An 11,321-nucleotide genomic window follows, 5' to 3' on the forward strand; every position below is an offset into this window, starting at 1 on the left:
ACGCAACTGTGAATTTCACCTGAGGTAAAATGTTGAGGCTGGAAACAATGCTTTCAAGTCTGCCTTGTAAAACTGGTCACCTGTATGATTCAACGCTGGCTTGTTTGCTTCTTAATGATGTCTAACTTCTTCCCGCTTGAATTGATGACGTATATAATTAGTCTGCTTGTTAAATTTTAATGTGTAACATGCTTCCAGCTACCTAGTTTGCAAAATTATATAACATTCACGCTGGCTTTTGTGAGACTTCTTGGGATGAATTATTTTAAACAACTACAAATTGTTTGGGCAAGTAACGTGCCTTAAGTGAAAGGCCTTTTCAGGACGCTCATAAAGTCTATTTTGCCTACAAATAGCTTGATGTTACACTTACGTCTGGTGTCAGGAAACTACTATCTTTAATAATCATATTTTAATGGTGGCATACTGCCACATGTGACCTCTCGTGTCAAAATGTTTTATCGTTAATCTTGGCTCGAGCGTTGTTTTCCTAAACTCTTGCACTGCAGTGTTGTAGGTTTGTGATAATACAACCGTGTATGGCTTGTTTTTAGGCCTTTCCTTACAATTTAATAGCAAACTGCATTTCCCCAAACAGTTATGCGTAAACATAGTATGGCAAGCGCACTGAGTCATTCCGCCTTTGAATTACCTTGGTTTATCTGATAAGACAGCATATTTGATGCTCACTGTTGTATAATGTCTGTGTCAGTGCCGCGGTAGACGCACACGCCTATTTATTTGTGAAGCAGTTGCCCCTAATACCGTCTTTATTAACCATGTTTTTGAGTAAAGGTGAATATGTGAAAATGCCACTTGGATCCTAGTGTTATCGTTATGGTATTTATTCCTTGTACGTTGGTCATTTTCTTTGCAATTTAAAATAGACAGCTATTCATATCCCGAATGTATGCATACTAACACCCAATAAAGTTGTATAGTATGTTGAAAAGCAGTGTATGAGTCATAATAGTTGGTTGCGTGCGTATTTTAATTCAAGTATATTGTTTCTTTTACATGCAGCTGAAACCCAGAACAGGATTCTGCGGGTGAAGCCAAAGACTTGTGTGCCGCTCTAGGTGCCTCAGACGAACTTTTATATAGAACTGTGCTCCGATAGGCAACTATTGGGAACTGTCAGGGACCACACTGATGCGGTGGTTTCTGCTTTCCAATTGTTGGTATCACTGCGGGTCATATATCAAGGCTGTGTTAAAATGGTGCTTGCGGTTTCCTGCTGATACCACTGCATCCGCCAGCCTGGCATATGACCTCGGTGTATTCCGACAGGAAAGCAGAAATATTGGAAAAGTGGAGTCCCATAGACAGCTTCCCAATGTCTATAGGAACACCGCTTTATATAAACAGCTGGCCTGAAGGTACCTGGAACGGCGCACCGGATCAATTCCATAATCATTTTACATGGATCAATGTTCCAGTAACTTAAACTAACCTTTTATTTGGAACAGTGATCCGCATACTATTATTTGGAACACCGATCCACATAATGTAGTTGCAAAAATATGTGGTGCACTGTTCCACTTAATTTTCAGGACATGTGGAACACGGTTCCAAATATATAACTGGAACTTTTTTGCAAAAAAGTTCCAGTTACTAAGTGGATCTTACGTGGAACCAGATTAAGAGTGTGTCACCAACAACGCTCTGGGCCCCGCAACACACCCCGGCCACACGACTCTACGGTACAGCTCTAATAGGACCAGCATGGCTGAGTGGACGCAGAGTTTGCGAGACACAGGTACTGCACATCCGAGGAATCAGCCACAAGGTCCAGCTCACAAAAACGAACCCTCTCTACCCTTGAAGGGTCGTCAACCAGCAGCCACGAGTGCCGTCAAACGTCGCCGCCGATATCGCAAGCACCGACCACGACGAACGCCTTCTACGAGGGCGAAATGCCATGTTAACCGTTTGCTGCGACTACGCCAACGCCCATGGTGCCTGCGATGGACCCGTCATCGGTTCTGCCCGCGTCGTCGCTTACTTTTGGTGACATCCCCACCATGCGCATACAGCGGACATCCCTGGCGTCACCTCCAGATTTCGCGTCAAGCACACATACATACTGCGCCCAGCTGCATTTGCTAAACTTCCACTTGAACAACTCAGGCGTGCTTCTAATGGACCGGCACACCCACGTCGTGGAACGCTACACTTGCTGCGCCCGCCCTTGCAGACCCATCCCATCATCTGCATAAATGTGGACATTCGTGGCGGCCTGACAGCGGACCAGCCGATTTGTTCTGACGCTCGTCCGCTGCTCCACTCTCAGCCCAGACCACCGGAGGCTCCAAGGCGCTCCAGGAGCCCTCATGACGACGACTTGGACTGTCCCCGGACGCTATTTCGAAACTGACCTGAACCACGTTTAACATCTGGATACCCTTTGACTCGGTATCCTTAAGGAACTCTGACCGCGGACACACATTGTACATATACTTACGTAGCCTTTGTCATGTCCATGTCACCTTGTATATAGTGAGGGAGACGTCAAAGGCAGCCGTCACCCAGAAGAGACGTCGTAGAGTCAGTCGGGACGGCGCATTTATTCCGAGAGGCAACCGAGAATACCAGCCCGAGGAATGATGATGTGGATGTGTATGAGAAACAGATGAGGTGCGACATGGTGATGATAATGGTCTTGAGAAGCAGACGGAGTGCAAGGTGGATTGGACACGAAAGTAGCAGGCACCTTCCATGTGTCCTTGAAGCGAGCACTATCGAAGCTTACACACAAATGCTCACACTCCCCCCCTCCGTGGAAGCGACCACCTGGGAGCAGTCTTTCACGAAGTGCGAGGCGTCAACGGTTTCAGTCTAGATGTCTACATACGGGAACGATCTCCGTGCCCCTGTAGCGGCGGTCCGTAGGGGGAGAACAAGGCACGACGCGATAATTAACCGGGGAGGTTTCCTCCAGAATGGTGTAAGGGCCAAGAAATCGATTTAGAAATTTTTCACAGAGTCTGGGCTTGCGAATGGGCGTCCAAAGGAGGACCTTATCGCCAGGGTGGAACTGTACGGCATGATGCGTGGCGTCATAGCGAAGTTTGTGGTCGTGCTGGCAGGCTTCCGTGTTCAAGCGAGCAAGGCGACGGCAGTGATCGAGACGAGAGATAAACTGCTCGGATAACGGACTTGACGTAGGTACGGGAGCAGAAAAGAAGGTGGTGTCGAGAAGGAAAGATGGTTGGTGGCCAAAAACGAGGAAAAATGGTGAATAACCAATGGTCTTCTGAACAGCGCTGCTGTAAGCGAACGTAACAAACGGAAGAATTGCGTCCCAGTTTGTGTGGTCAGGCCGGATATACATGGAAATCATATCGGATAGAGTACGGTGGAAGCGTTCGGTTAGTCCATTTGTTTACGGATGGTAGGCTAACGTGGTTTTGTGCACTGTGTTGGAGGAACGAAGAACTTCTTTAACAATGTTAGACAGGAAAGTCCGGCCGCGATCACTGAAGAGGACTCTAGGGGCACCATGGCGCAAGATAATTGCGCGCAAGAAGTCGGCTACCTCAGCAGCACAACCGGAACGAAGGGGAGCTGTCTCCGCGTACCTTGTGAGGTGGTCAACGGCCGTCACCACCCAGCGATATCCGGCAGTCGTGGTAGGTAAAGGGCCGCAAAGGTCGATTCCCACAGTTTCGAACGGTGCCGACGGGCAAGGCAGTGGCTGTAGGAGTCCGGGAGGAGCGGACGTCGGGCACTTGCGCTGCTGGCACGAGACGCACGACGCAATGTAGCGGGTGACACAAGTGGCAAGACCAGGCCAAAAAAAACGGCTGCGAACACGATCGTATGTCTTATGGAAACCTAAATGGCCAGCTGTTGCATCACCGTGCAAGGCTTGAAGTATCTTTGGGCGGAGAGAGCGCGGCGCAACAGGAACCCACCGGTACCCTGAGGGGTGGTGAATGGAACGGTGAAGCCCTCCGCCGAAAAGCCGAAATTGTTGAAGTTGACGGCGATAGCTGCTGTTCACGGGTGTTTTGGAGCCGATGAGCTGCTCTATAATTCCACGGCAAGCGCCTACCGGAACGGAGCTCCAGGTGTGCGACTGGGAAAGACCGAGGACAGGACCGAGGTGCTCCTTCACCACTTGAGGGAGACGTAAAAGGCAGCCGTCACCCAGAAGAGACGTCGTAGAGTCAGTCGGGACGGCGCGTTTATTCCGAGAGGCAACCGAGAATACCAGCCCGAGGAATGATGATGTGGATGGGTATGAGAAACAGATGAGGTGCGACATGGTGATGATAATGGTCTTGAGAAGCAGACAGAGTGCAAGGTGGATTGGACACGAAAGTAGCAGGCACCTTCCATGTGTCCTTGAAGCGAGCACTATCGTAGCTTACACACAAATGCTCACAATAGTTTCCCTCGCTAGGTAGTTGTTCATGATCTTGTTTTCATCGCGCTCCGCGCTAAGGGGGGAGCACTGTAGCCAGAGTTACTATCCAGTAACTCTGCACTGTAGCGGCACTTCGTCATCGAGAGCAAGAGCCCACCATCATCATCATTGGCCGCTGCTGCCAGCGTCAGCAGCGCGTGGCCTCGACACGCAGGACGAGCCACGCGCCACAGAACATCATGGCTTCCGCGCTGCTCGGTCGCACTCCACGTGCGCTCTCCGTTTTTCGGGCCCATGTTGTCGTCCTCACGCAACTATAAATAAATGTAGGCCCTGCCGCACCGCCTCATCGGCCGCCTACAACCGAAATCTTGGAAGCCCAACGCACTTCCCACCTGCACCTACTCTCGCTCACACTAGCCGGTCGCCGGGTGCTTCAGCTCATCGGACGCACGGTCCCTGCCACCCCACGCGCGCCTCAACAAATTCCATTCTCCATTCATCAACGCATCCACGTTCACCCCGTACATAAGAATAAGCACCGCTTCTACAATTGAGGCCGTCGCAACGCCCGCGTCCGATTCCTTGACAAACGCTAGGGCACGGATCCCAGAACCCGCTACACCGACATCGCCAAGTCCTCCACCCACCCTAGCCCCACGATCGCAGTCCTCACCAACGAGGGCCGCCTCCCCACCGCGGCCACCTACCGCCACATCCCCACGCTCACTGCCGTCCCTCACCGTCGCCTACGCTGTCCTGACCCGCTGCCACCAACTCTACCTGATCATCACCGACTCGCTGCAATCCTGCCGCCTCTACCAAGCCGCCCTCGCCCCGTCAGCAGCCATTCACCTCCTTTGACGTCTCCCTGAAGACATTGACCTTTCCATTGTCCGGACCCCCGGGCCACTCCGGCCTGGAAGGGAATTAGGCGGCCCACGCCTCAACCCGCACGCTCATAACCCGGCACTTCTCTCGCCTCGCCTCCCACGTACAACTGCATCATCTCCCCATACGCCAACTCCCCACGGCGTTACCCGCCACCCCCACGCTTCCCTCACCGCGCAAGAAGCCTACATCATCCGCCGACCACAGACCGAAACCTACTACAACCACATCATCCTATCCCACATTGCCCCTTCCACCTTCCCACCCGACTGCCCACATTGCCATGTCCTTCTCAGTACCTACCACCTCGTCTTCTCCTGCCCCCAACACCCAAGTCCCCACCCCTCCCATCCCCCTGAGCAGTGGGAGTTCGAGCTGACCAGCTCCGCACCGAAACGTCAGGTCGACCCGGTGCGGCACACCCTGGAGGCAGCCCGGACAAGAGGCCTCCTGGACATAGGAGGCCAACCACCCCGTTATACCCCTTCCGTTCCCTTCAGTAAACGTTTTACCACCACCACCACCACTACCACGCCCTTCCCCTCTGTGAAGAAGGAAGATCTGCGAAGCGGCACGTAGCTAGTGCACTGAATACCCGAAAACAAAAACATGTTTCTGAGTAATTTCCGGTTCAGCATACTTCCTACCCTACTAGCTGAATGAGACTTGTAAAAAACTTGAGCATTACGTTTGCGCACGAACACAGGGCTTTCTCCATCACGCGTCGTAGGCATTCCACTGTCTCTGTAACACACAAAATCCCTGCGCTCGACCACGAAGGACGCCGCGCAGAAAATAGTCGTTTGACGTCCAAGTTTAAACATCCCACCAGCCCAACGGTCATATCTACAGTGAAGAAGTAAAGCCTATAGCTGCGCGTGCACGCTTTACCGCCTTTTTTGACTCCCCACCTGTGCTAGTATCAACCGGTAACCAGTGATGTGCCCGTCTAACGTTAGTGACACTGGCGAAAGTGTCGCTCTGGAAGCCCTTCAAAATAAACAAGAAATATTGACTCACGTTGGCAGCCAAAGCTGGCAAGTTCCTGTTGATTCTGTAGAGATTTTCAGCTACTCGGCGAGCTGGAACTTGCGGCCGCAACGGCGGCGGCAGCGGTTTTTCGTTTGAGTCGCGTGCATTCGCGCTTCTATGTGGTGTGACAGTCGTTCAACTCCCCCTCCACTTCCTCAGAGTAAATGACATGCGTTCGTCCCATAGTGCGTTAAAGCCTGCAAGGACTAGAACTTTATTCTATCGGTCAAACATATCCGTTTCCTTCCCTCCTCAGATACAGAGCCATCTAACTGACACTGCATCACACCGACCCGAACCTAAAACGCTCTAATGGGGAGGACAGTTGACAAGTTGCATTAAGCCGTGAGACTTGCACGTTTAATTATCCCGCCAGCAGGAAGGGCGTGTCAGCGGTACAGGCAAGAAGCCTAACTGCTTGTGCCCTCCCCCTCCTTCCACCCTCAAACCGTGAACCCACAAACCGGCAACCCGTGATCAGGTGCTTAGTCCCCAAATGCACCGGTGAAAATGTCGCTCAGAAAGCATTTCAATCTGAAGAACAATTACGGGCTCACGTCGCCGTTCCAAGCGGGGAAGTTGCGCTACATCCAGGCGGTTTTCGCAACAGCTACACGCAGTAGAATTTCAGGCAGCAACGGTGGCGGCTAGACGTTAGGCGGCAACGGCTACGTTGTTTTGACATCCATTCGCGCTTCTGTTGATTGTCCGCTATCATCTGGCAAGAGGGCTAGCGCCGTTATCACCCGAATGCGTCACTTGTGAATGAGCGATCGGTGGTGGCGAGTGGCAGAACTGTTGTGAAAAGGGGTCGGTGGTGGCGAGGAGGGTCATAGACGCGGCGCCAAGTACATCGCCTACACAGGAATGAAAACTGAAAGGGGGAGGGGGAGGGGGAGACATACTGCTTCCCAGTAAAAGGAGTTTTGAAAGCAAAGACTTTTACCTCTACCCCGTAAGAGTTCTTTCGTGACCGTTGTTGTCAACAGAAAACTCCCGCGACAAAATAAAAGAATTTAGTAGCCCCGCCAGGAACCGAACCCGGAACTAGTAGAGTAATACCGATGCAGCTACGAGCCCACACGGAAACGAAGAAGACAGGTGGGGCACTCGCTAAGCATATCTACGGGTTTACCCCAACATTAACCCTGAATGCCACGTGATAGCGTCACGCTACCTGTCGCGCCGATCGGTGCTCCGCCCACGGCACGTCTAGGGGCCCTGTGCGCTCCTTGCGCCTGTGCTAAGAGTTACAAAATTAAAGGACTCTCACGCCAACACATATAATCGCACTTCTAGTACGCCAGTTTGCTAAAGCCTGTGGCCTCCAGTGTTCAAGTAAAAAATCACAGCTCCTTGTCCGCTCTTACGCCAAACGACACATCAAGGAACACATTCAAATACTCCTTGAAGACCACGGCATCACTCCAAGCCAAGCATAAAGATCCTGGGCCAACACCAAGAGTGACGTATCCTTTCACGCCTTAAACACAGTATCAATCAAATAATACACATGATCAGGCGTGTTGCCACCAAGAAGCGAGGCCTCAAGGAATTCGATACCTTTCGATTAATTCAAGCTTTTGTCCTCTCGAGAATCGTTGACGTCAACACCATCTTTTTATAGGCAAGGAGGAGATAAATATGCGTTATATAAGGAGACACAATCTCTCCAATGTTATTCACAGCATGTTTACAAGAAGTATTCAGAACGTTGGATTGGGAACAGGTGGGAGTAGGGGTTAATGGAGAATACCTCAGTAACCTCAGATTTGCTGACGACGTTGCCTTGCTAAGTAACTCGGAGGACGAATTGCAAAGCATGCTTTCCGCACTGGACGAACAGTGCAGAACCGTGGGCGTGAAAATTATTATGCAGAAAACCAAGCTAATGATTAATAATCTCGGAACAGCACAGCAGTTTTGGATAGGGGGCGAGGTAGTGGAAGCGGTAAGCGAATATATCTACTTAGGCCAAGTTGTGACCCCGGATCCGAAACATGAGGCAGAGATAATTAGAAGGATCAAAATTGGGTGGACTGCATACGGCAGACATTCTCAGATGATGCATAGCAGACTACCATTGTCCCTGAAGAAGAAAATGTATGACAGCGGCATCTTACCGGTACTCACCTACGGGGCAGAAACTTGGAGGCTCACAAAGAGGGTTCAACTTAAATTAAGAACGACTCAGCGGGCAATGGAGCTGAAAATTATAGGTGTAACATTCAGGGACAAGAATAGAGCGGAGTGGGTCAGGGAACAAACACGTGTTAAGGACATATTAGTAGAAATGAAGAATAAATGGACAGGGGACAGGGCATGCAATGCGAAGGCAAGGTGACCGTTGGTCATTAAGGGTAACAGAGTGGATCCCTAGAGAAGGCAAGTGTTGCAGGGGCGGCAGAAAGTTATATGGGCAGATGAGATCAAGACGTTTGCGGGGATAAATTGGTCACAGTTGGCACAGGAGCGGGGTAATTGGAGAACAATGGGAGAGGCCTTTGCCCTGCAGTGGGCGTAGGTAGCATGGTGGTAGTGGTGGTGGTGGTGATGATGATGATGATGATGATGATATAAAAATGATTACAAAGGAGGTTGAGCAGGCCATTGATCTTCCCATGAGTGCGTCCACATAGAGGCTGCTTAGCATGGGGCTCCACAGAACGGTGGAAGAGCTGATAGAGGGCCCTCTTTCTAACCAAAAGCTCCGAATGAGCAGAACTGCGGCGGGTCGCCGCATCCCTCACCAGTTTGGCTGGGCAGCACAGACTGCCACTCCGCTTGATGTACTCCAGGACTCTTGGCGACAAGAACTAAAGATGCCCCCTTTGCTTAGAAATATGAACCCCTCACACGACGAGGGTCGCCGACAGGCATGGGCTCAAGCGCTCAGCCCCACCCTCGGTGGGGATCATGCAGGTATCTGGACAGACGCCTCCTAATATCGATGGCAGCAGTGCGCCATCATCGTGGCTCCCTCGAGAACCAACCACCTTTAGTGTGCCTCACTCAAGACTGACGACATGACGGCAGCAGAAGACGCAGCCATCGCCTTGGCTCTCACTCAATGAGGGGTTCGTTAGGTAGTCACTAATTCCCAACAACCAGAATTACCAGTCGGGTTGGGTGTCCCGACACGCACTGCGTGTGGTAGCAAACCACTCCCCGAGCGCTTCCATTCAGCTCATCTGGACGCCCGCTCGCGCTTCCATGGAGGGCAAAAAATACTCCCACAAAAAGCCTGCGCATTTACCCCCCGTGCTATGGAGCTGCACGAGGACAGTCACCGCTTTTCTCGTTCACGGACATAACCCAGCATTATCGCCTTCAGAGAGAGACCCTATTTTTGCCTTACCCTGACTTTTCCAGAGAACAACAAACTACCCTAAGCCTCATACAATCCGGCTCCGTCCCACACCCGATGCGTCTTCACTAAATGCACCAAAATCGCTACGACGCTGAATGCAAGTTTTGCTCAGAAGCGGGAACACTTCCCCACATAATCCGGGTGTGCGACTTTAGCCCTGAGCGACCTCCCCTCTTTCCGTCAACTACCGAGCAAGAGCAATGGGAGATGCAGCTGTCCAGCCCCTATCTGCCTACCCACCTGAACTGGTGGACAGAGCACAGGCGGCGCGGACTGCATATGGGCTCCAGTGAACAAGGAACCACTCCCCTGGGCCGCGCTCTGGGCCGTTCAGAAATCTGAAAGTATTTCCTCCTCCTTATCCTAATCCTCATCTGTCCCTGCCGCCTATCTCGTCGCCTCCGTCGGCGGCGGCAGAGACGGAGAAGTGACATCGTCAAACACCGGGTTTGAACTTCCTTTAATTTTATAAAAAAACGTTTCCACTGATGTACTACACCAATAGAACTCAACCAACCACCGTTCATGCATCATGCATTGATTTAACCTTACCAGGAATACCTCTGTGAAGTAATAAAGGGTGTGGTTAAGTCCATTTGACTTCTCTGTTGTTTTACTAGTTGTAGAGCGACGTGAGTGAATTTAAGTAAATTCGCATGAGTAATCATTGTGGCTGCCGTTTACAGCTTTGCTTTCCAACCACATTCACACGGTGCATTGGCGCGATTTTTTTTTCAGAAGTGTACAGGAAATGCTCACGATAGGCTCGGCATGTTGATCTGTGCCGTGGTCTCGATGTTGATAGTGGCGATCGCCTTCTTCATCGTCGGTACATCAGTCTTTATTTCCTGCGGGAGGGAACGAGATAATGAGAATATACGCTTGGGCTCCCGGCTCCACTGCTGTGTTTATGTGCTTTCTTGCGTTCGTGTGCGCCTGCGTCTGCGCGCGTGTGTGCTCGTGGTTGTGTGTGAGTGCGCGCGTGTGCGCCTTTCTGTGGGCTCGCTTGTGTGCATTCCCGTGTTTGCGTGAAGCCCCGTGTACGTGTATTTCTGTCTGTTGGCAAGGAAGCGAGCCCAGCACTATGTTAAATTGAGCTAGTGTTTTCTGCATCTCCTTAGAAAACACTAGGAAATGATATTCCCCAAAAGGGACTATCATAAGATTACCTAGACTTGCTACTGCATTGTCTCTTTTTAAATTTATAGCAAAGCTCTTTGGTTCGCTTCTGGTTTTTCCCGTGCTTGCATCGTCCATAGACTAGAAAAATGGTACGCAGCTAAAAGGAACATCTTAAACGTCTTGGTGCATGAGGCTCCGGAACGATCGCCGGGTGGCGCTGCACTCTCCCCTCCGGGGGAGTACGCCGGGGCGGCCGCCACTTCGGCACGTGCTTTTTTCGCTGCGCGCGTGCTGCATTTCTCGCGCTAGGAAGAGGGCTGGGTAAAATTTTCTTTCGGCTTATGAAAGCATACACATTAGCCCGTGTTCAGCAAGTTTGGTTTACACGTAGAGTAGCTACTGCGTCCATTTTTGCCGGTGCTTGTCTTGTCGTCTGCTAGAGACGCGTCGTCTGCTACGCGCCAGTCGAACGGCCGAGCGCCCCGGCGGTTTCACGGGATAAAGAGTGCTCTTGTGGGCGACCCTTGGCTGGTC

At 51.3% G+C, this 11,321-nt stretch overlaps 1 protein-coding gene across 1 annotated transcript in view; it reads right to left on the bottom strand.

Annotated features, from left to right (window-relative positions):
- LOC144173359 (uncharacterized) overlaps positions 1 to 10,509 on the bottom strand; it is a 54,558-nt gene extending 44,049 nt beyond the window's left edge. The window contains exon 1 of the mRNA XM_077701824.1: positions 10,425 to 10,509. Coding sequence (XP_077557950.1) covers positions 10,425 to 10,489 — 65 coding nt within the window. The 5' untranslated portion in view covers positions 10,490 to 10,509. The remainder of the gene's footprint in view (positions 1 to 10,424) is intronic.
- Positions 10,510 to 11,321: the final 812 nt, after the last annotated feature.

Source organism: Haemaphysalis longicornis, unplaced genomic scaffold (genome assembly GCF_048455015.1).
Source record: "Haemaphysalis longicornis isolate Haplotype H1 unplaced genomic scaffold, Haemaphysalis longicornis Haplotype H1 scaffold_3, whole genome shotgun sequence".
Taxonomy (NCBI): domain Eukaryota; kingdom Metazoa; phylum Arthropoda; class Arachnida; order Ixodida; family Ixodidae; genus Haemaphysalis; species Haemaphysalis longicornis.